The sequence below is a fragment of the Colletotrichum fioriniae genome (genome assembly GCF_027942845.1).
Source record: "Colletotrichum fioriniae strain IMI 355084 chromosome Unknown scaffold_1, whole genome shotgun sequence".
In the NCBI taxonomy this organism is placed as follows: Eukaryota; Fungi; Ascomycota; class Sordariomycetes; order Glomerellales; family Glomerellaceae; genus Colletotrichum; species Colletotrichum fioriniae.
In genome coordinates, this window is record NW_027076837.1 from 4,857,876 (window position 1) to 4,882,222 (window position 24,347).

General features: G+C 54.5%; 6 protein-coding genes across 6 annotated transcripts; 1 reads left to right on the plus strand and 5 right to left on the minus strand.

Annotated features, from left to right (window-relative positions):
* Window positions 1-198: 198 nt before the first annotated feature.
* N0V96_001224 (uncharacterized protein) lies at window positions 199-1,821 on the minus strand (the record flags this gene model as incomplete). Its single annotated transcript, XM_065756172.1, has 1 exon — window positions 199-1,821. One exon carries the CDS (start codon window positions 1,819-1,821, stop codon window positions 199-201), a length of 1,623 nt encoding a protein of 540 aa, XP_065615412.1.
* A 9,419-nt stretch (window positions 1,822-11,240) lies between these two features.
* Window positions 11,241-13,028, minus strand: N0V96_001225 (uncharacterized protein; the record flags this gene model as incomplete). Its single annotated transcript, XM_065756173.1, has 3 exons — window positions 11,241-12,340; window positions 12,397-12,882; window positions 12,920-13,028. The coding sequence occupies 3 exons, from the start codon at window positions 13,026-13,028 to the stop codon at window positions 11,241-11,243; spliced, it is 1,695 nt and encodes a 564-aa protein (XP_065615413.1).
* A 2,749-nt stretch (window positions 13,029-15,777) lies between these two features.
* On the plus strand, window positions 15,778-16,611 carry N0V96_001226 (uncharacterized protein; the record flags this gene model as incomplete). Its single annotated transcript, XM_053196792.2, has 1 exon — window positions 15,778-16,611. The coding sequence occupies one exon, from the start codon at window positions 15,778-15,780 to the stop codon at window positions 16,609-16,611; it is 834 nt and encodes a 277-aa protein (XP_053045719.1).
* A 182-nt stretch (window positions 16,612-16,793) lies between these two features.
* On the minus strand, window positions 16,794-17,882 carry N0V96_001227 (uncharacterized protein; the record flags this gene model as incomplete). The annotated part of the gene is made up of 1 exon (XM_053196791.2): window positions 16,794-17,882. One exon carries the CDS (start codon window positions 17,880-17,882, stop codon window positions 16,794-16,796), a length of 1,089 nt encoding a protein of 362 aa, XP_053045718.2.
* A 662-nt stretch (window positions 17,883-18,544) lies between these two features.
* On the minus strand, window positions 18,545-20,454 carry N0V96_001228 (uncharacterized protein; the record flags this gene model as incomplete). Its single annotated transcript, XM_065756174.1, has 3 exons — window positions 18,545-19,809; window positions 19,889-20,145; window positions 20,288-20,454. The coding sequence occupies 3 exons, from the start codon at window positions 20,452-20,454 to the stop codon at window positions 18,545-18,547; spliced, it is 1,689 nt and encodes a 562-aa protein (XP_065615414.1).
* Window positions 20,455-21,522: 1,068 nt separating this feature from the next.
* Window positions 21,523-23,037, minus strand: N0V96_001229 (uncharacterized protein; the record flags this gene model as incomplete). Its single annotated transcript, XM_053196789.2, has 1 exon — window positions 21,523-23,037. The coding sequence occupies one exon, from the start codon at window positions 23,035-23,037 to the stop codon at window positions 21,523-21,525; it is 1,515 nt and encodes a 504-aa protein (XP_053045716.2).
* Window positions 23,038-24,347: the final 1,310 nt, after the last annotated feature.

Here is a 24,347-nt window from a genome sequence, read left to right on the forward strand (position 1 = left end):
GGCAGCCAGCTATTGGGAACAGGCCGGGATGTCCTGGGTTGAACAAATGCGTGAAGTCAGCTGTGAATGGGCTTGAGTCCATCCTTGAGCTTTTTGTAATGCCAGAATCATCCGAACCCATCATGTCATGAGGCGAGAGGTTATTGGGAGTGCCTCTGGTCGTATCGTATCGTCGTGCTCGGCAGTTCCGAGGGCACTTCATGTTGAAGGGATCCAGACAAGCTCAATGACACCGTCAATCTTGCTCATCGGCTCGCCATCCTCCTCAACCCACCGCTCGTCGTCCTTCCGGCGAGTGTAGACTTGAAGCACGGATCCATCCTCCTGTACGTGGGCCTCTTGCAGTTCCCAGGCAATCTTGCGACCGGTCTTGTGCAAAGATCTGCGCTGGGGGCCGAACATGTAGTCCAAGTTCCAGCCAATGTCATCCGGAGCAGGAGTGAAGGTGCGTTCCATCTGATCCAGGTTGAAGTCGATGCCCTGGGGGTAATGGGCAACGCTGAAACCGTTGGCAATGATGAAGTCGTCAGCAGTAATGAAACGCTGGTAAGCGCAATCCTCGCCGCAAGCGTGTCCGACCTTGGCAGACTGGAGGGGCTTGGCGTAATGCCAACCGCCACCCTTGTAGTGGTGCAAGCTCAAGGGCTTGATGCCAGACTCGTAGAAGCCGGCTGGGTCGCCGTACAAGTCTAATTGCCAAAGCTCCCAAATGTTGGTCAGACGAACTTCGGTATTTTCGTAGATGCACTTGCGGAGAAGGATATCGCCCTGAGGACCCCAGCCTGAGTTGGCCTCCTTGATCTTGGTCTCCGTCTTGCAAGACTCGTAGAGCTGGTTGATGGCAGCAGCGAGAGGAACGCTGAGGAAGACACCAGCACCGCCGAAAGCCTGGGAGCCGTGGCGGTGAATGGCGTTGACGTCCTCGGAAAGGGTTCCGATGTAAAGAGGGTCGAGGTGGTCAAAGGTAGCAAACTTGTCAATAAGACCGTGCATGCTAGGGAAGAAGGTATCGTCATCGCAAGTGACGAGCCACTTTCTTGTCTTCCTCTCGGGGTGGTTGTACAGATAAGGCACCAGGGTGAGGTAGCGAACAGCCATCTCCATAGAGGGGTCAGAGTGAGCGACGTCGGCGTCGATACCAACTCTCTTGAGCCTGTCGCTAGCGTCCTTCAGTTCAGCGTCGCTAGCATCGAGGAGCAACAGCAGAAGCTTGCCGCCGTTGGACTTTCCGTTGCTGTCGGTAAGCCAGTGAGCCCATTCCTTGATCGGGCTTGTCTTGGGGTCGTTGAACCGCTTGTAGGTAGTAGAAACAGCGAACATGAAGTCGGAGGCGTTCACAGTGGAAGGGTAAGAGGACTGTGTGACAGGGACATCCAGGGGCTCGTGGCACTCCTCGGGAGCGTACGATTTTGTAATGTCGACAGTCTTGAACTTCTTGGGAAGGAACTCCTGATCCAGAACAGTGTAGCCCTTGCGCTGAATGGGCTTGCGGCTAAATCTGACGTAGCGCTTGAAGTAGTGAATCTTCTCGGAAAGGCCATACTTGTCCTTGAGGGTCTTGATGTGGTCGGTGTTGATATCGCAGTTCATGACGTGGCTCGAGGAGGGAGCGGGCTCGGCGGGGATCTTTTCGGAAAGCGACGAGGAACCGTGCGACTTGACGGGGTCTAGGGGCTGCTGATGCGTGATTGATGACTTGACACCGGCGCCCGTCTTCATAATACGGCCGCGAACGTCAATGGCATCGTTCCTGAGGGTCAGGGCCATGACGATGAGGACGACGACTGCAAAAAGCAGCGTTCTCGTGAGTGGATTACGCATGCTGCAGACGCGATGCGGATTGGGCAGCTTAGCTCCCATTGTCCGAATAAAAGCTTCTAATTGTTTTTCGTCCAGCTTGACGGTTGTGAGTGGGTGTCGTCCTTGAGAGGCGGGGGAAGGTGAGGTATACACAATCGCTGGTGAGAGCAGCCAAGAGATGTCGGCCAAGCTATACTCTGGATCAAGGAGAGAGAATAGTGGCGGCAGCGGTAGTTCGGACGATATAGCTCCACGGGCCAAGAGGTGTCAAAACAGTCGGAAAAGGCGTCAAGGCGAGAACCGCATAGGAAAGACGTAAACGTAGATACTAAAGATAGTAACTAGCGGTGCTGTTATTGTTGCTGAGCGAGTGACACGATCATAGGACCGGCAAGTGATCGGGAAGATGTTGGCGACGACAACGACGAGTGAGATTGATAGTCAGGAGCGGGATCGGAATCTCTGCCGCTAGGAAACGAAGACGCAGACAGACAGACTGGCGATCCAGATTTCGTCGTGAGCTGGAGAGACGAAGAAGGAGGAAAGGAGTAGGAGGGGAAGGGTGGGAAATGAGGGAAGAAGAGGTAGAAGAGGCCTGGAAGAAGGAAAAGAGGGTCTTGGCGGATTGGTAGTGCTGCGTAGGGGAAGTAAAGGCGTACGAATAGCGCGCCGATGTGAACGGGAGGCCAGGCTAGGGCAATTAGGAGAAAGACAGGTCCCAGTTGGCAAGGACCTCGAAGACGTATTCGTGGATAGCAGCGTAGAAGAGGAGACTCCGGTACGGCGTAGAGTGACGGACTGGGGGTGGTGGGAAGTTCCTAGGGTAGGCTGTCAGGGGGTGTGGGAACTCGAATGGGAGAGGAAGAGAGAGTGATGGAGCCAGAGAAAAGAGCAGGGGGCGTGTGGATGAACCAAGGTGCGCGATCCTCGAGGGTACTTTGGGGGGGAGAGAGACTGTGTAGCAGTATTTCGTACGGATATGAAGTGTGGAAAGGGAAAAGGTGGATACTGGCAGACTGGAAATACACTGAGAGGGACGAGGGAAAAGAAGAAGGAAGCAGAAAGGGCAGTCTGTTTCTGTAGGGAGCTATGGAAGAGAAACATGTAATCATTCGCCCACTTCCAAGGGGAAAATAGATACAGGTTCTCTGTCAGGTACGGGAATTAATACTGTGTAGGGACGGGTAGAGAAAGAAGAAGCAGACGGGCCAGGTTTGGTTGGTGCGGCCGGGGCCTTGGATTGATGAATCGACACACTTGGGAGAGGACGTGGGAACGCGGGTGGGATAGTTGATTGGAATTAAATTGGGCGTACAGGGGTAGCCTGCCATGCTGAAGAAAGACGATTGTGGCCTTGCCGCCCATCGCTTCCACACATAGAAGCGATGGACGGTTTCCTATCCGTACAGGATTTACGGTAATGGTAAGGTACCTTATGATACGGTGAAATCCCGTCCAAACAATGTGTGTGCGTGTGTGTGTGTGTGTGTGTGCATCCGTACGGAGTGTGTGCGCGAACATGGGAATCAGGAGAAGAACAAGATGGGGAATAGGGGACGGGCGCTTCAACTGTCTCCTGCCTCGGATGAACAAGGACGGAAAGTCAACAAACCGACATTGAATACTTGAGCCGTCTCAGCCACAATTTCCCAAGCGCCGGTTGACGACAACAACGGATAACGAGCCGCTGCCAGTGTCATCGCCGCCACCGCCACCGGCTGCCAGTGCCGACCTGCACTACCTTACGGAGAACCTACGGAGTATCCGTACACAGACTCTGTAACAAAACCACCATGCTCCTGCTGCTAGACGAGCCCATATGATAGGGGGGAAAGGACAGGAATAGGAGGGACTGTGAGGCGAAAAAAGAGAGAGAGATTCTGCGTGCTGCAGTGACAGCCAGTAGTCACAGACTGAGAGGAACCATCGCATCGCTGAGCAGAGGGCGGCAGGGCCAAAGGCAAGGTGCAGGGGAACCTGGGACGGTACCTTGGCGCGGAAACGGGACCTGCAGCTAGCTGCTGCGTCTTGCATGGGAATTTGCAACCGAGTTGGAGGTTGACGAGTGCGGATGGGGGACCGAGTCGAGCTTTCTCTCGATTCCACGAAACGAGTGTTGAACTTGAGGCTGATTGATTGAATCAGAACGAAAGGTGCTTGCTGCTCGAGACAGAAACCGCGTGATCTGGTCTACAGACTCCAGTGTCTCCGTCTCCCTTTTTTTTTTTTTTTTTTTCTTCGGGTGCACACGTACACGCGGCAGCATGGAACACGCAGAAGCAACATGAGTCCGGTCTGATGTTGCTTGCTGCAGTCGTTGCTTCTCCCCATGGCACAAAGCGGGTGTCCTCATCATTTCATCTCATCTTATCTTGCCCCCGAGACTGGCCTCAATCATGTCCGCCAGTCTTCCAGGGTTTCGCATCGTTCGTAGCGGGATGGATAGATAGGGAGAGCCTAAGAAGCCACCGAAAACAAGCCCTAAGCACATAAGATACTGTGAGTTTCAGTATCAGTGACAGTGACAGTGACAGTGACAGTGACAGTGACAGTGAGCGAGCTGCGAGTTGGGTGCGGGCGGCACTGTGAGAAAGAAGGGGAAGTTGAAAATTGATGGATCACGGCTCATGGGTCGACAACTGGAAAGACATGGGGAGGTGGGAGAGGTCCAGCCCGCGCGACCAGGGACGGGGAAAGAATCAGAAAATTTGACTGGCCAGGACCGGCAACGCAGACGAGGGGGGGCACCATAAGAATGGATGGGTGTGCAGATAGATGGAAGTGGGGGCCAAGGGTGGGGTGCGTGCCGGGATGTCCAGTACGTGCCTTCACAGCCTCCCCGGTGTGTTGCTCTTCGCAGTAAGGTATCCTGCGGCCTGCCTCTAGTAGTTCCATCTCAGTATCCAGTCGCCTGTGTGCTCTGCGTTATCGCTCGCCATATCCAGCTAGCAGTCTGGCGAGACCACGGATCTATTTGCTAGAATATGCATCTTGTCGACGACGTTGCGGCACCAAGACGGCAAGGACCCAACAATCCCATCTGCTGGGCACGGCATCTGGCGGACCTGTCAACCGTGCCGAGAACGCTGGGCGCTGTATGCGGAGGCGCTATCGTGGATAAGACGGCACTGCTGCTGCTGCTCATGATGATGATACTGATCCTTACTATCACTGAGCTCTGTGCTCGAAAACCTGGCAGAGAACGTGGGCGACGACGTCAGCTATCAACACACATTCGACACTTTGTCGACGGACAGTCACCTTGTCAACGCCAAAGAATGGCACGAAACATACATCAAATATTTTCGGCCCTCGAGCGCGGTTACGTGGCAGAAGGCGCCAAAGAGCGTGCTAAAGCTTAGGAAGAGCTTGGAAGAGGTCGGCCGATCTGCTCTTTGACTTCCAGTTGACATTCCCGTCAAGACGGCGCTATTAACGGGCTCCTGTTCCTGACTTGCGTATCGAGCCCGGCGCCAGCTGCAAGCCACAAGCTCCAAGCTGAGAGAAAACGCCGGCCCACCGTCCCTCTCCGCTGGGATTCACCGCCGAGTCGCCTGTGGATGGGCGCTAATTAGTGTCCAGATTGCAGACAGCACCAAGAGGCTAGGGCGGATTTGGGCGAATTCGCAAGCGGTGGGCGTTCATTATTAAGGCCATCTGCATGATTGTTGACTTTCCCTCCCTCCCACTGGCGTGTAAGGTACCTTACCTATGTGAGTGGCAGTTGAGTATCGGCCTTATTAGACAGTGGGCTCGTAGGACAGTGTTTGAGCGTGCCCTGCATGAGCGGAGGAAAAGGCGAAATGAGTGCTAAATGCAGGTTGAGTGCGAGGAAATAAGGTAAGGTGAGATAAAAATAAAAATAAAAAAAACGAAAAGCAATGACGAAATGTTCACCCGTATCAGTCTATCAGAGTTCACCATACTGGGGGACGAGAGGATCCTGAATCATGTGAACCATGCCTTCCATCTCTCACAGACCACCAGATTCAATCGCCATCTACGGATACACATGCTCAATCTCGCCGCTCTGCCAAGTCTGTAAACGTGCTCGAGGCAATAGCACGCGATTGGAAGGTCCGCGGTTGCACGCTCCAAATGCAACGATGGAAGTAGAAAATCATAATGAGCACCGCCATGATTGGTCGAGATGGCACCTTCTGTCTGTCCCTTTTCCTCAGGTCCTCAGGGGTTCCTGCTTTGTTTTGGAGGGGCGTGAAGATAGTGATTGTCTGTTCTGCACCCTCCCTCCCTCCTGCCTTCCTTTCTTTCCAGTGGGAACCAGAAAAAAAACTTGGGAAGAGACCATCCACCAAAGATGATCTGGGAAGGCGACAAGCCAAGGAACCCAGATTCTACCTTCCGAGTCCACCGAAATGACAGCGCATCGCCAAGTACCGCTCCCGTACCCGCGAGCCACCTGCAATCTCTCGCCTTCCCATGTGCCGAGCGACCCCAATCTTAATTATTTTCCCTCCCCCCACCCCATCTGCAAACCGTCCAAATTTCATCAATTTGCTGCTGCGAAGCCAGCCAGGCCAACCCCTTCCAGGTCGAGTCTATCCGTACGGATACCCGAATCGCGAATCCTAGTCTCCGTTCCAATTCATATCGCAGCTCGGCTCCCAATCGGGTCTTTCTGAATTAGACTGCTCATGGCATCATCGCAAACCCTTCCCGAGGGTTCCCAAGGGCCGGCCGAACGCGGTCCATTTTCGGATAGTGACAGATTTGACGGTCGAGGCCCTAAGGATCAAACGTGCTGTCGGTTCAATATGGGTACGGATACAGCAGACAATGACTTGGCAACTTGGCCCGTGGATTTTCTCCATTCGGTGGATGGTGTTGCACAGCTCGGACAACTCTACTCGCTACCCAATCTACTACGTATGTAGGTATATACCACGCTGCTGATCATCGTCGATTCGCCTCAATCCCAGACCAGCCGTTTCCGACCTCGGTCAGCCGCCAGACAATGATAATATGGGTATCTTTTCTTTGGTCAATATCAAGAAGCATATGGCGTCTCCCACGGAGTAGTTTCCGGACCGCTACACCAGCTACGGATGGAAGGCAGGAAAAGAACCCCTCTGCAGAAACCGGATGGCCCCATCACCAATTCGCATCGAGTCGCCGCCTCTGCCACCAAACCCGTGACGCTGGTTCAGCCGCCTGCATCGCCATCGTCATCGGGCCTTCTGAACCCGCTCTACTGTGCACTGTACTCTGGGACACCTTGTTTCGTCCGCTATGTACAGCGCAATCATCACGAGCTGGATGGTATTGCCTTGCGGGTGCAGCATCTTTCCCAAGTCCTGATTTGGGTTTGTGTGGTTGCCACTGAAAACTTCGCATTCTTCGTACAGTGTACCCGCTCATACACGAGCACAGCCTGTTCTGGTACCACTGTTTCCTGCCACCCACCGCCTGCGCAGTATTACTCCCGAATGAAACCCTCTGTCTGCCAGAAATCAAGATGCATACGACAGAAGAGTTGCTATTTTTTGCACCACGAGAAAAACGGGCCGCCTTACGCGTCGTCACTCCCAACCGGACGACCCAGTTTGCACCGTCGCCTCCACCAAAGTGGCCAAATAGCTGCGCACTTGGCCACACTTTCTCCTTGGGCGGCTGGTCCTAGAGGCCGCAAACAGTTGGTGTTTTCAAAGCATCGTTACGCATTTGCCGCGATCCGAAATATGGTTGCCGCCCTGGGGAGGCTCAGATCTTCAGCAACCGCCCCTTGTTGCTCCTACACAGCAAGGTATCCGTACGACAGTATACAATCACTCCCAGCATCCTCAACGGTCGCGGAGGCCCCTGGATCACTAAGAAGCCAGAGAGCCAATCCCATGTTCCAATCAGCTGAGATCGACGGCGACAAAGGACGGGAAGCGTTGCTTTCAAGCCATTATCCTCTCTGGCTGGACAACTGCCTTGGTACCCTGCAGTGCCTGCGACATAACGGTCCTAAAACGGACTGAAGGCTGGCTGAAAAGAGTCCGCTGTTCAATGGACTGTTACCCTGCAACAAATCATTTCTTGAGTCCATGCATCCTAGGGACCTAGACACCCCCAACTGACAGTGACGCTTCCCGATTCAGGGATTGTGCCGGCGCCGTTTGATTCCTTTCTGCTTCGACGAAACATGACGCGGATCCTGCTGCGAACCGCGGCCGATCAGCATTTCTCTGACAACAGACACGCATTCTTTGTTCCCCTTTCAAGCCATGGTGGCATGCACGCATGGTGGTGAAGCTCAACCGTCCAGCCACCCATCCCCCAAACCACGGCGGGTGCTTGGAGCGGTAGCTGGCCCAGTCCATCAGACTTTCGGTTCGACGCCGTGAACCTTAGAAAACATACTTTCCAGCCTTCCACTGCATGCCCCGACAAGCGGGAAGCTCAGAGCCAAAAGTTGGGCAAAAGTCAATTGCGCCAGCTCTCCCCGGCCAGTCAAGACAAACATTTGGACTTGGCGATGAGCTTAATCGTCCAGGAATCGCAAATGTTTAGATGACGGCTGCACTGGCGAACCGGTCCCAACCGCGTGCGAATCGTGCAAAGGACACAGCGTACACCCCGAAGCCCAGAACGAAGAAAAGAGAGAAAAACGGGGAGCATTGCTGGATACGGTCGATCGACCTGCCCATCCAACCGCAACTGGAGAGCCGACACGGCCTGACGGATCTGTTGCACATCAATACAGCGCCAGTTTTCAGTGACCGTTTCCTTGGCGTGGGGATATCAGATGAAGAAGGGGTTGTGGGCAGTTGGAGTTTGGACTTTACAGAGGCACACAGGCAAAAATAGGGGCCTACTGGGGGTTCTGAACCGCCGGCGAAAGGCCGAAGCAAGCAACAAGAAGACTTAACCTCTGACGAAGGCCCAGAAAGCATTGCTGCCAAACGTCAAAAGACGCAAAGAGACCTGCACATCCCAGGCCGTCTCATCGTCGTGGAGACGATGACGTCCTCAGCACAACCCTGCCCACCAAATCCAACTCGTCAGGCTACTCCACCAGCCCATGGATCACCACGACTCACGAGTCCCACGCAGAATGAGGATTCTGGAATTTGGCTCAGCTAACCCGGGGACTCAGAACAGGGCATGACTCCCGCGATCCGAGTTTGCGGCTTCGGAGAGACAAGCAAAGTCCAGACAATCGTCACGAATGCGATGCACCGCCTTGCTGGTTCTGTACTGGAATGTCGGAACCGCATTCAAGATTAAACTGCCGGCGGGAGTGGTCTACCTACCTTGAGGAACAGAGCATCTGTATCTGTACGGAGCCAAGCCCACGTGCTAAAGCACCCGAGGACCAGCCATCCGTCCATCACCGCTGCTATTTTGGATCCAAGACAATTTGCACAACGAATGTCGTCTGAATTGTGTCAAAAGTTACCTGATGAACCCCTGCGGATCACCCAACTGATCCGTTTCACATCACTTGGGGATCGTCCTGCTCGGTTCGCTATTCCCTATAACAACATCCAGCCCGTTGGCCCTCTTCCAACCAGTGACAAGCACCGAACACCATTCAGCGCTGGCGACTGCTCCGGATTTATTATCACTGATCTAATGGATGCCACAATGCTAAATCTCTAACCACGCGGGACCGCGCGGGAGTCGGCCGGCAGTTAGGCCCATGGGCCCCTGGGCTACGCCGCACCAACGTCTGTCTATCACTCTCCATACGGCCTGTCGGCTTCTATCGTGCAAGGGGTTATTTGGCGTATATCATGATCTGCTGTCTTCCCTCCGCTTATCTCAGTGGCTCGATCAAGGGGCGTCTAGGGGCCGTAGCCTGCAGGCTCTATCTCCATCAGACCTCCATTTGAATCCTTCTTGTCTGCTGTAGCGCCTCGATGGCTCACAAGCAGAAGCTTGAAGGTATGTCATCCAAAGTCTCAATAGATGCTGGACGTCCTGACTTGGACCTTCAACAACCATTACTTCTCGTCGACCTGACTTATTGATTGGGCCTCGTTATTTTTGCCCATCCCCGCACTTGGCCTGCCTGCATGATCTCCCGTGCTCACTGCGATGGCATGGCGGCTCCCAATCTGAGGAGGACTCAGAACCAACCATTGCTTTTTGCTTCCCTTGCCGGCCGCAACAGCAGCACATGTTTCTTTCCAGGAAGACCATGCTTCCCTTTTGTTCGGAAAGGCCCTCCGAATCGAACTAGGGCTAGCGTGCGGATGCAGCCAGCCAGACGTGGCTCGCAATCGTGTCTGTGAAGCATCCGACGCATGTGTACTTGGATGCAAGATGAAGCCACATAAGGCACGGCAGGTCGACCACTCGGGACGATGAGCGAGTTAGCGGAAACTAGTCGAAGCCCTTGCTTACTTTCCCCCCTACGTCCTCATCAAATTGGTGATTGCTGTTTCGCCAAGTTACCTCCCTACTTCGCACTCGAGTATCTATTCCAAACGATCATCAATTGGGAAATCTTGTATTTTTCCCAGTCTTAAAGGTCAAGGTTGAAGAAGCAGACTGTTGTGTGTTTGCCGCGCCCTCGTGTATATGACTTTTCACCTTTGTATGTCAAAAGTGCGGCAACCTGCAAAACCGGAAAGAGACAAGCAATACGGACGGCAAACACAACGGACAAGCAACAAACAGTCTACGGGCTTTCAGGTTTCGACAGGCAGGCAGGTATATCTCGTCCTACTCGAGTCCTGCAGCGGCCCCGGCCGTTGGCCATATCGTAGATAGCATGCTTGTCTTTCATTTTCTTTTCTCTCGGTTTTGTACTATGTCGATAACAAGGTACTCGGGGTGTGTGCGTGTTTCTCTTCCCGTGTCTGAGTCTCTCCCTCCCGTGCGCTTGTCACCTTTTTTCCATCTGGTTTGTGTAACTCGAATGTGTACCTGAGCAGGCAAAAATATTTCTCGACGCTGTGTGACCGCGGAGGATCTGTGGCCGGCAGGAGGCGAGGTAAGACAAGGCGAGGTAAGGCATTCTATGGCAAGGCACGCTCTTGACAAGCGTGACAGAGCAACAAAAGTGTTTTACAGGCTGGCCCAAAGGGGCGGCGTGCAGACTGGGTTTGGTTTATCTCTCGGGCGTCTGCGGGGCTTTTTCTTCCATTTCGTTCTGGCGTTTGAGGATTTTTCCCTTCGAGGTTTTCTGTTCTGTTCTTTCCCTTATGGCCATGAAAGGCGACTTATAGATGACAGATCGTAGGGACGGGGACGGTGATGTAAGATCGAGCAAAGTGGAAGTGTAATGTAAATCCGGCAGTCACTGTTGCAAATTATAGGTGTATGAAAGGTAGGTGTTGATGGATATCTTGATTCGGATTCATCTGTGCTAAGCTTAAACAAAGCATGCCAACCACTAAAAACGCCCATGGGGATATCTCTCTGGCCCTTTGCGGATACCCTTCTTTCCTGTACAAATTCAAAACCGATTGCCTCTCGCTCCCTCTTTACTGGTAGTGACCCTTGTGATCACCGACACCAGGCCGCGCCACACCATCATCCACGTAGCCCGGAAGCTGCTCCTCGCGGCTCAGACCACCCGAGGCGACGGGGCCACCCTGGCCGGGAGGATGCGAACCTAGCGGGCCGCCGGCATCCGAGTGGCCGTATTGCTGCTGCTGCTGACCATAGGCCGGCTGCTGCTGCTGGTGAGGGGGGATCGACCCGGGCGGGGCCTGCTGGCCGGGCGTCGCCTGGGGCAGGTGAACCTCGGGGAGAGCCTGCTGCTGCTCCGCGGTGCGGAGGGCCTCGTAGAGCGGGTGGGCGCCGGCGGGCCACATGCCGTTGGGACCCTGGGGCGGCACCTGGCCCTTTACGATTTGGTCCACGGTGACCTTTTGTCCGTAGAACGCGGCGTTGGCGTCCTTGCGCTCCGTGACGACGGTGCCGTCTACCTGGATGCCGGCGTAGAAGCCGCGGGACTTGACGTAGGAGAAGACGGGCTTGAGCGAGGTGCTGCTGCTCCTGCGCTTCTTGTCTTTCTCGTCGGGCCTGAGCTTGCCGTCCTCGGCGGGCTTGGCGTCCGTGACGTGGTCGTTTGCGGCATTCTTGTCCTTGACCTCGGGGTTCTTGCCGCCAAAGGAGGCGCCGACGTCCATGACGCCTCCGGCGCCGTAGGGGCCAGCCACGACGGCGACGTCTGGGCCGAGACTGACGCGGGTGGACATGAAGGCGGCGAGAGCGGCGGGGCTGTTAATGACGCAGACGCAGTCGTAGATGTCGACGCCGATCATGAAGCCAGCGCCGAGGGCGTGGACTTGGATGCCTGAGGGCGGGGACCAGGAGCCGTCTGGGAGGCGGGCGATGAGTATGCCGGAGCCGGTGGCGCCGGAGAACTGGAAGCCTACGCGGGCGGTGGTGAAGATGGCGAGGCCGACGGCCTTGTTGATGACCTTTGAGGGGATCTTGACGATGGCCTTGGACTCCTTGCGGGCCTTGTCCTTGTTGGGTGTCGTGGGGCGGGAGCCAGTGGCTTCAGCGTGCTTGCCGGGCTCGAGGTGCTCGCCCGTCTGTGTCTGGGGTGGTACATCGGATGTGATTCCCTCCTCTGTGAGAGTGTGTGTTAGCCGTGTGCTCAATGGGGTGTTGTTTGGGAACACTTACTGCAAAAGCTCTTGAGGATCTTGGCCGCCTTGTCGCACTCTCTATCCATGGTGGTAGGCAGAAAGCTCTGCGAGCCCATCTTGTTGGCGAGGGCGTTGATGGGCACGGCGGCCTTCATGCCCATCTGAGAGAGGCGCTCACCCCATCCGCGCTTCTCTTTGTGGTTGGGATCGGTAGCGGGCGCGATGTACGCAGCGTGCGCGGCAGCCGGGTCGGTGTAAGGGCCGCCCTGGGCGTGGCTCGGTGCTGCCGTTCCCGGAGGTCCCTCAAACTGCTGTTGTGAGTAGTGGTGGCCGGCGCCGTGATCTGCGGGGTTGTAAGGAGCTTGCTGGCCGGGCGTCTGTGCATATGACTGCTGCTGGGGGACGGAGCTGCCGGCGGCGTATTGCTGCTGCTGGGGAGCGTGCGTGAACTGCGGCTGGTTGGCGGGGGAGGGCCCGGGGGCGGAGGGGGAAGTGTTGCTGCTCGTGGCCGGGGCCGGCGGCGCTCTTCTGGTCCGGGTTGTACTGCTGCTGCTCATGACCGGAGGTGTACTGAGGAGGCTGCTGCTGGTTGTTGTCGCCGGTGGGAGGGGGAGGGTAGAGCTGCTGCTCTGGTTGGATAGGAGGCTTCTCCGGGTTGGTGCCAGACATTATTGAGGGTGTCTTTTCTGTCGATGACTGATTAGATTCGGGTTGATGAGATTAAGAGTGTCGAAGTAGCAATCCAAGAAGGCAATGCAATTGCTCTAGTTGGCAGCTTTTGGAAATGAGGGGTATCTTGAGATGGTAGTATGAAGGATAAAAGTGAGCCGATGAGGAGAGAATCGCTGTGCGTTTGTTCCTTTTGTAGGTCTGGTGTTTGATGGAGCTTTGCGGCAAGACCGATGGAAGTTTAATGAATTCTGCTGGGCGTAATGTGGCGTATACTGTCGTCAACGTGGATATCGTAGGCGTGTGAGGCTGAGGTCCTGGTAGCTTGTGGTCCAGAAAACGGGGTAAGGTGTAGATATTCTGCAGAGAGGCCTCTCAATGAATGCAGACGGGGGAGAGTCATGTCATCGTTTGCCAGCTCACCACCACCACCAAGCCAAGCAGCAACAGCTCATACCTTGCACAGCGTCGGCGCCGTACGAGAGGGGGAAACTTGGAGGGGCACCGGGAACACCAGGAAACGTCATGATGTGGCTGATGCACAGGGATGGCGGGAACCGACGGGTCCGCTGGCGGCAGAGGCGTGTGGCTGAGCAGCTGGCTAACGCAGAGCGACGGGGCCGACATTCCGACTCACTTACCAAAGACCCTTTCTTTCATTCGTATTATCTAAGCAGCAAAGGTACTCTGTACGCCTTACCTAAGCAGAGGTGCTACACAGTACCTGAGGTAAGTACGAATAGGCTTCCTTCCTTGGGCCTTAGGTAAGGCGCTTCCATACGGAATATTACCTAAGCAGTTGTACGTAGTAGTGCACGAGGGAAGCGTGGGAGGTCTCCATCTTTCTCTCTCTTCCCCACCTCTTTTCCCCCAACGACCCAACCTTATTCCCCAGCGGAAGCGGGTACGGATACACACCATCGCCACGATTGCCAAGCTGTCACCTCTGTTGACTTTGAATTTGTTTGACAGCTTCGCATTCGCGATGACGGCCAAACTTACACTTGTTGCGACCTCTGACGTATCGACTTGCCGTCATCATGTTGGATGCTATGCGTATGCGCGGAAGATGGCTGTCTGCCAGTCTTGTCCGAACTAAACAAAGCCAAAGAGGAAACGGGGGGACACGAGTGACTAAATAGGCTGTCAAGTGTCCGGACCTCGACGGACTTGGCCTTTTCGGCGAAAGAGACGCCCACCCACCAATACCGTTGGATTGTTCAGTCGGGAATCAACCCTCGGTGATCGGACCCCGAACCACCATGGCTATTCCTGTTCCCGTCCTCGCCATGTCATTTCGCTGCAACATTGCGACAGTCGAGAAGCTTCCAAGACGAAGTTTATTAGACGACATGCTCGGTTTTATGACATTTCGTCGCGTTTCCAGTTCGCACCGCCGGTTAATTAATCAGGTTGGTATCAACAGGGCGACATGCGCAAATGTGGTTGACTGGTCTCGGACCGGACCTCGCCAAGAGTGGGAATCCCGGACGTCTCCCAACCTGTCCGTCGACCTGGGAAACTAGAAACACGAACACAGGCACAGAGGACAACCTGACACCGAGTCCCGTCTTACCAACGACCGGGCTATTGACGCGAAAATAAGAAAGGGCTGACAATCAGCCACCAGAGAGTGATCCCGACGCCCTCCAACTCCGAATCACGCGCGTCAAATCCCCAATTGCAACCAAACTTTGGGAGGAAACAGAGCAGAGACGTCTACGCCCTGCCTCATCTCATCCTTTGTTTGTTCTCGCTGCCGGCATCTGATCCTCGGCGCTCGCTGCAGCTGCTTGACCATACCGCCGGGTCTGATAGCGTTGCTTGTCGTCCTTTTTATTTTCGACGTCCCAAAAAGTTTGATCAAGCTTGCGAGGCACGACACAGAGACGAACCTCTGTTGCGGTAAAGCTCACGAGAGTCCGCATCAAGCTGACAAGGCCGCCTTTTAGCGTTTCCCGCAGAAAGAGAAATCCGTTGGGACGAGTTATCCACTTCCCGGCGGAGTTGTCATCCACACACACCGAGACGATCCCGCCCCACGATCTTCCTGTCCTTTTTCTGAGGGCGGCCCTGTCTAGACTCTGTACGACAGACTTCTCCCCCCGGCTGCCCGGGGGCGGATATTTGACTCGCGCCAACGAGCGTGACCATCGACCTGAAAGGGACAAGCCTTGCTCGATCTTCAAGTTCATTCCCCGTATTGTCTGCTCTCTTCGGGCGCAGTAGGTAGACTGTCAGCAATCAATTAAGCAAGTGAAGAGAGTCGGCGCCAGTGCCTGTGTGTCGGAGCTCCGGCCGGTGAGCGACGGACAAAGGAATCCATCGCCCCACATTGGCGCTCTGTTTGCTGCCCTTGCGCAAAAGGTGGGCAAGCGTCCAGGAGAGGGTGAGAGAGTCGAGAGCCGTGAACGAGCGCAAGCGCAAGGTAGAGCTGGCCAACGCTCCCTTCTTCCCTCCTCCTACTCCTCCTCTTGTCTCTGATTAGAGTAAAGAAGTCGCCGACCTTTTATCATTATCCTCGGGTCCTCGTCCTCTCTCTTCCCTCCTGCTCTCGCGTTTATCTTCGCTCTTCGCCCTCTTCTCAAGCACCCGAGTCTTCACTCTTCGGTCCCGAAGAACCTAGCTCTTGTCTTTTACCTTGCAGCACTGAGACTTCATCAAAGGAACGACTATTACTGCTGCTACTACTACCCGCATACACATACACGCCTTAAGCGCCAAACAAGCGGCCTTACGTGTCTACACAATGCCAAGCGCAACATCACCGCCGCCGGGTCCTGACCCCACCCTCCACCTCCCGCGTATCCTCTGCCTTCACGGCGGCGGCGTCAACGCCTCCGTCTTCAAGGTCCAGTGCCGCGCCCTCATCTCCCGCCTTAAGAACAGCTTCCGTCTCGTCTTCGTTGACGGACCCTTCATGTGCGCCCCTCACCACGACATCATCTCCGTGTATGGCGACTATGGCCCTTTCCGCCGCTGGCTGCGTTGGCTTCCCGAGCACCAGGCCGTAGACGCCGAGACGGCGTCCGCCGAGATCCACTTCCAGCTACGCATGGCAATGGACGACGACGACGCCATCGGCGCGACGGGGGAGTGGGTGGGGTTACTGGGATTCAGCCAGGGGGCCAAGATCAGTGCCAGCTTGATGTACACGCAACAACAGCTGAAGAAGAAGTACGGAAAGCGCATCACGTCGGCGGGCGGCTCAGCAGACTGGAAGTTTGGCGTGCTGCTCGCGGGCAGGGCGCCGTTGATTGTGCTCGACGACAGGTTGGAGGTGCCGCAGGGTGTCGGCGATGCGGCCGAGGCGAGTGTCGAGTTCCATGACTGGCCGACAGGCCCGGGAACGGACCACGTCTTGAAGCTGCCGACGATTCACGTCCACGGCATGAAGGATGCTGGGTTGGACCATCACAGGGTGTTGCTTAAGCAGTATTGCCAGCCCGGGACGACACGATTGGTCGAATGGGACGGTGCTCACCGCGTGCCCATCAAGACATGGGATGTGGAAGCGGTCGCGACACAGATTCTCGATCTCGGAAGGGATCTGGGAATTGTAAGGGAGGAGATTGAGGTATAGACTTTGGCGTGCGCTGCATAGCATGTTGGCGGAATTGTTTGAGTACCCATTTACTTTTTTGTTTTCCATATTTTCGATTGGATATCTTCATGAAAGCATACATAGACCTATCAATACCAAAACCTGTAATTTTCTGTCTTCAATCTCATCTTTGCACACCATCTTGCAAACCTTGTGAGAATTCAGTCACGCGTAGTATACACGCCAGTCGACACGGCGTGGTACCCCTTCTTGCCGACCGCATGCGTCAGTTCGCTCCTCCAATCCTCACCCCTCGCAAGCCTCTCGACAACTTTTTCCATCGTCCACTGAGGCCTCCATCCGAGCTCCCTGACCGCCTTGGAGGAATCGTACACCCGGTCCAACCTGTCGAGGAACCTCCATCCGAGCTTCTCAAACACGGCCGCGCACCCGGGCACGACCTCCGCGACAACGGCGCCCGCGTCCGAGTCCAAGCGGCGCAGAAGCGTCGAGCGGGCGGCGGCGGCAGCGTCCGCGTCGTCGTCAGTGGCCATGGCAGTAGTAGTAGTAGTAGTAGCAGCAGCAGCAACAAAAGGCGGCGGCGCAGAGATTATGTACTTCCCGAACCCGATCGCCTCGGCCTTTTCCATCCCGCACACCACGGCGGAAACGACGTCGGTGATGTCGACCCGCCGGTAGGCCAGCTCGCAGACTTTCAGGTTCGCGTCGTCGGGCATGGCGGCGCGGCGGTCCTCGTCGTCGTCTGGTTCCGGGAAGAAGCGGGACGTGCGGAGGACGAGGACGGGGAGGGATGTTTGGCGGTGGATTAAGCTGCAGAGGTCCTCGGCTGCGCACTTGGTCACGCCATAGATGTTTTTGGGTAGGGGCGTAACGGATTCGGTGATCCAGGCGGCGGGTTGGCCTGGTGCTGGGGCGAGGGCGCGGCCGAAGGTTGAGGTTGTTGAGATGAAGAGGAAGGATTTGATGCGGTTCTTTTGGGCGGCTGCTGCTTCTTCTAGGAGGACGAGGGTGCCGGTGATGTTTGTGTCGATGAAGGCTGATTTCGGGTGGGAGTCAACGTGGGGCTTGTGGAGGGTTGCGGCGTGAACGATGTGTGTGATGAAAGGGTTGTCGGCGAGGATGGAGGCTATGAGGGCGCGGTCTGTGATGGAGCCGACTGTTGTTGTCGTCGGGGAGGCGAGGATGTCGATGCCGTGGGGGACGTGGCCTAGGGATGGGAGGGAGAGCATTAGGGCTGCGCCGAGGTGGCCGGCGGAGCCTGTTACGAGGACGGTGTAGGGTGATGCCATTGCTTGTAAGTTACCCAGAGTCTTTGGGGAGACTTTAAGTCTCAATTGGTGATGAGGATGATGATTTCGTGAGGTTTGTAGATGTAGTTGATGAAGGTATTTAGAGTCTCGGTCTTAGTCGTAGTGGGGGTGAGTCATTGGTCCCTCGTCGTTTCTACGCCAAGCGGGAAGGGCGCACGACTAGCTCATGGGGACGTCTTAGTCGGCCATGCAAGACTCTTCATTTACCAATTGACCCTTGCGGCAATTGGCAATTCATGTCTGGAATTTTTTCTGAATGCTCGCTAATCCACTCGTTGTAAGTACAGAGATGTCAGTTGGCGTTATACATCTCAAGGTTGTATTTGGCGTTGTCCTCGAAGCGCATCCACCACACCAACACCACTTATCAAATTGCATGGACCCAAGGATAAGGTAGAAGTGTTGCCGTCCCAATCTAATTTGAGCAATTCAACATGAGCGGGGAATTAACATCACTCCAACTCCCCTTTGACAATACGGCAAGTCTTTTGGCCGATAGGGATCATGCTCTAGGAAATTCCTATAGAGTCTGTTGTTGCGACGTGTATCTATAATCAAAAATAGGCTATCTGAGAGATCGAATAGAGGCAAAGGAGTAACTGGCCACACATAACGCCCATGATGAATAATGAGAAGGAAACTCAGTATAAGGACGCATCCTCAACATCACCCGTCTCCAGCCGTCGCACCTTCACCTTCAAACCCCCTTTGGGCCTCAAAACAGGACTCGGATTAACGAACTCGATATCCTCAGGATCCACCGCGGCTTCAAACTTGAAATTACTCAAAATCGCCATGAAGAGCACCTTGATCTCAATCAGTGCGAACCCCTTTCCGATACACTGCCTAGGCCCAGCCAAAAATGTCGCAAAGGCAAGCGGGTTGCTCGCCGGCGTCCCCTCGAGACGGTCCCACCGGTCCGGGTCAAAGACATCCACGTCCTCGCCCCAAATGCGCTTGTTCCTAGTGACGAGGGCCGGGAACATGTACAGTGGGGTACCCTTGGGGACGAACGTGCCGCCGACGGTGACGTCCTCGAGCGATTCGCGGGCGGCCAGGACGCCCGGCGCGTAAAAGCGGAGGATCTCGCGTGTGAGGTTATCGATGAAGGGGAGGCCCTCTTCGAGGTCGCGGTAGTCTGGCGTCGGGTTCTTCTTGAGGAGACGCAAGACTTCGGCCCTGGCGCGCGTTTGGATGTGCGGGTAGAGCGTGAAGATGTGCGTGCCCCAGGTGAGCGTCGTCGCGGAGGTCTCGTGGCCTGCGACCATCATGTTGAGGCAATTTTCGAGGATTTCGTCCTCGGACCAGGGCTCGTTGATGGATCTGGACTCGAGGATCATGTGCGTTAGGAGATCGGGTCTGTCGCGGGTCTTTTCCGCGCCTTTACCATCACCACCGCTACCGCTGCCGCCGGGGACCTCGTCAATCTCTGCGAAGCGTTCGCGAATGACTTCTCGTATGCGCGAGCGGACGCCACCGCTGCAGGCGTTGAAGACGCGATTCTCTTCAAAGGGGAGTGAGCGGGTTCCTGGGATGTAGGCGTTCATGACCATGAGGATGCCGCCAAAGAGGGACGGGTCGAACATGCGGTGGTAGGCTTGATGGAAGAAGGAGTGGGTTAGGGTTGCTTGGAGGTCGATGCCGAGGGTCCACCATGCTATGATGTCGACTGTAACACGGCTGAAGGCTTGGGACACTGCGTTGAGGTGAACCCGCAAGGTTAGCAAGAGGATTGTCGAGGCGAGATTTAGGTGCCAGTCGACCAAGTCGAACTGCTTGAGGCCAGACTTACTGTCTACGACGCCCTGTTGAGACTTGATCTCATTATCAAAGAGTTGGACGAGCTCTTTTGCTTTGCTTTGGAAGAGTGGGATCGCCTTTTTGACTTTGGTGAGAGAAAATGAGGCTGTGAGATTGTAATTAGTTATAAGTTCATACAGGTTTTAGACGAGTCTCTCGTCATGAAATGCTAAGGAACGACTTACGCGACAATAACTTTCTCTGGGCCTTATGTAAGTCTCCTTCAGCAAACACCATCCCGGTCCCCGTCACTTGTACAATGATGCGGGTGTTGAACTGCGCCTTGATGAAGGAATAGCTCTTTGTCTGAAAGACCTCTTTAAAGACCTCCAGGTCGTTGATGATGAGGCAGTCCGCGTTGCCGAAGCCGGTGAACTTGATCAACGGCTCGTCTGGCCATTGTCGCGTCCATGAGAGGTATGGCTCGATGGGGTTTCCTGACCTAGCCTGGTTTATGAGGTCGCCGACGAGGAAGTGGTGGTCCTGGTAGGTATGTTAGGAATAAGGTAAGCCGTATCGAAGAAATTTTGTGTCTTTCTCTTGCCTTTGGCCCTGGGAGGTGTCTGAGGGGAGAGAAGAAGTACGGGTAGATGAAGAGGTAGTACACTGCCCTGACAACGTGCCGCGCCACGAGCAGAGCGATCAGGTATTGAGCGGCGATCTGCAAAGAAGACTCACGTAGAGTCGTTAGAAAGGATAAAGCGCCGAGAGCAAGTAGCTCATGGTACCAAGTCGGCTTCAAAGACTCCATCGTGACTTGAGATCCAGTAAGTCAGTTGCCGGACTGTTCGGATGGATGAGGTACCACCGAGGTGGAAAGGATATTAGGGTAATAAATGTAACATCACGCAAAGATGTGGAGAATCGTGCCATAGATAAGAAATCGGCGAGATAAAATAATTCTTCATAGAGCCCTGGGTACAGAAAGAAACCCTGTTGCTTGTGCCGCAACTGCTTCGGTAACTGGGTTAGTTCCAACAACCCGGAAAACACAAAACATCCAACAGACAGCGATTTCCCCCCACACTGTTTGCCCTACCATTTGCAGGTAATAGCAGCCACAAACACGCCCCGCCAATGAGCTTCTCAGTCCATAAGACATTCAATGTTTGGAGTCATCGTTCTATTTTACTAGGCACTTGCAAGTGATTACTGAGCTTGATTAGGAGTTGAAGTTGTAAGTTGTGCCAGGTAACACAGAACACTGAGAATGTTTCGTGAAAACGCCCACCCATGCAACATCCTTGCTCGAATACTTGACTATGTACGAAATAGGAAAATGCTATTCAATTCGCGGGATTTATTCGCAGCGGCTCGTGATTTGTTCTGTTGAACACCGAGAGTATGGCGACCAATCGGCAGCATCGGTTTGTCAGTGACGATCTCACGATCGGGGCATCTATTGTACGATCTTGTTTATTCTACAGCCTTTATGCGCTAAGGAAATAGGGTTGCTTCTGCGTTGAACTAGTAGACTATTTAATCGCTCAGTTGAGAGGCTGTCAGCAACCATTGGTTGGTGAATGGCACTCTACTAGGTAATATCGTAAAGTATGGTGAGACCTGAGTTATCAAAGTTGGTTTGAGCTTTCACTCTTTATCATGTGGCACTACTTCCGGGATAGGTAGCCGACTCCACCAATGGCATGGCTCTTGAGATGATATTGTCATGAATGCAGTCGGATTTATCTGCTCATGCAAAGTGGGATGCCCCGTACTTGAGGGCCGATCTTCATGCACCTTATCAAGTAACAGTTTGTATGCCAATAAGTGAATTTGTCATTGAACAAAACGTGGTTTATGTAGGCCATAATTGTACTCAACAGTGCTCGTGTGGCGGTAGGCCATTAGCTGTTGTCAGCCGGTCTGTGTATCTCCTTTTCACAAAGTCCAAGAATCGATCCACGTCCTTTGCCGTCGTCATGAACCCAAATGAGATCCGTGCAGCACCCACAGGCGCCAAAAGCCTGACGTAGTCGTCCAGAGAGTCACTCTGGATGCCGGTGAGCGGTAACAAAGCCCTTTTATCCAGACCAAAGGCAGCTTCTCCGGCACCAGGGTTACAAAAGCAGCCCGTTCGTAGTGATATGTTTTCGACACAGGCTTCTTTAGCGACCAGTCTCTCATCGACGACCCTTCCACCAATGTCCAAAAAGTTGAAGCAAATTGTTCCACCTCTCAGCTTCATATCTGTCGGGCCGTATACCCTGACCATGGGCGACCCGTCACTGTGTTCGAGATTCCGTAAACGATCGAGGCACCAGCCGGTGAGACACCTGACTCTGGTATCGATCAATGGCATACCGATCCCTTCCAACCAATCCAGCCCAACAGCAACATCTGGTATCGACAAGAAGTTGACCGTCCCATCCTCAAAGGCAGCCTCATCTGGCGCCATAACATGCCACGGAATCCCAACCGATGCCGCTGTAATGGTTCCACCCGAAAACCAAGGCCGTGAGGTGGCGAGTTTTGCCAGAGCATCGCGTCGTACAATCAGACAGCCAACACCAGTCGGGTAGCCAAACAGCTTGTACCAGCTCGCGATGACAAACTCCGGTTGGACGCCGGATTCTGCGGACAGATCGAGTCTGGAGGTCGGCAGGTACGCCGCCGCATCGAGGAGCACGTCATACCCCTGCTTCTGCGCGACGCTGATCCATGACAGCGGATGACGGACGCCGCTGAAGTTGCTTTGGGCAGGGTACGCAAATAGACCTCTCTTTTTGGATTTGGTTTTGACCGTGTCGTCGTTGTTGGTTCGTGGGGTGGGAGCTAGTTTTGCAGCTGCAGCTGCAGCTGAGCCGAATAAGCCACCTCTGCGAGGTTTTAGTGCTGACATGAGGTCAGACGGGTCTACCCTCAGCTCCGGGGCGCGGACTGGCACGTAAGTGGTTCGTGTGTGTTTTCGGCGTGCGAATTCTCGGAGGCCGTTGACGGAGTTGTGGTTGTCGGACGTGAGAACCAGTCTGGTTCGTCTCGTGAAGGAGTATGATTCCGCAACGAGCCTCGCGGCGCCTGTTGCGTTTGGGGTGAAGATTGCCGTGTATTCTTCCGGGGAGGCATTGAGGTAAGAGAGGACGCGGGCTCGTGCCTGCTCGACGAGGTGAGTGGCGCATTGACTTGTTGGGTTGATGGAGTGCGGGTTGCCGCAGAGGGTTTGCTGCAGTCGGGTCTCGTGGGCTCGGATCTGGGATCGAGCGGCGAGTCCTGCGCCTGTGAAGTCGAGGTAGACGTGATCCTGCTCATCGAGGTAGCCATACTCGGTAGCGCGCAAATCATCTAATCGCGAAGTCGATACATATTCGGGGTGGCTATCGAGAATATTTTCCATGCTGGCCACCTCCAATATTCCAATATTGGAACGTTGGTGTTGGGGTGAAGTCCAGTCTCGATTGGGTCAGGTAAGTGATTATGATACAAAGAGGAAAGAGAAATTGGTTAAGTAGGTAGGAGGAGGAATAAGTGCGGTAGGGCTGGTCTGGCCAGAGATGTTTGCGAATACTGCAGGTACAGCGTGGATCCGGAGCAGAAATTTCTGTATATAACTTAGGCAGGTCCTTGCACACTTAACGGGAAGGAAGCAGGAGAAGAGTAGTGGGTAGCACCTGCTAGATAATCCCATCATTATCCGATCGTCCGAACTATTTTGAACAACCAGCTCTTTGGTATGCATCCTGATCCTAATGAGAACCTTCTCCACTAGTATTACTTCCAGGGTGTTAGACATTAGACAGTGGAGGGTTGCATCGGCCGTGGACCCGGGGTTCGGCCAGCCCAGGCGGCTAAGACCCGTCGTCGAGTTCCATGTCGGGAGGAGAGCAGCAGCACTTGGATGGGCCTCTCATTGTTCGTCGCCTCTCTGACGGTAATGATTGGTAATATCGAACAAAAAAGTACGCACTGCCTACAAAGATGGACTGTGCTTGGGGATATATACACCGTTCTTTTGCTCAGACATTGTTTCGTTGGACAGACTATTACATTTGTCCTACCTGAATGTCTGCAGGTCCAGGCCACGCGGACGACTGCGTTTCTTCGGATCCCCCATACCGCTCCTGAATTACGTGCGAAAGAAGTGCAGAACGGATGAACGGGTGGCACAATGTGTTTTCTCCCTTCACCTTTGCGAGACCCTGTGCCTGCGTTTCGGGGAATGTTGTGGCGCCCAACGTGGAATTTCCGACAAAATTGGGTCGTGAGATGTTCCATTTTGGGTTTCCCATTGCTGACAGCCTGACGGCCTCGGACTGTTGGACCAACCGGTTCCTGAGCGCATGTCATCCCGGCACCTCCGCGTGGGCAGAAAGATCTTCTGTAAAGAATATCGATCACGGCACAAGCTCAAGAAGTGGAGGGATTTCGAAACAGGCGTTAAGATTCATGTTACGAAGGGATGCCTGAATTCGACATTCTCGAACACAGCGCAAAGTGGTTCAAGTGGTACTTCGTACGTTTCCGCCTATCGCAAATCTATTAGATAAAAACCACGATGAATCAGACCTGGTCACGATCATGCTGTCCAAGCCGACCTGCATATGCGGCCCATGATCGTCGTTGGCGCCGCTCCAACAGAGCGGAGACACCCGTTGGTAAATATTGTATTATTGCCCCCTTAGAGGCAGGCCACATGTTCACGTGAAA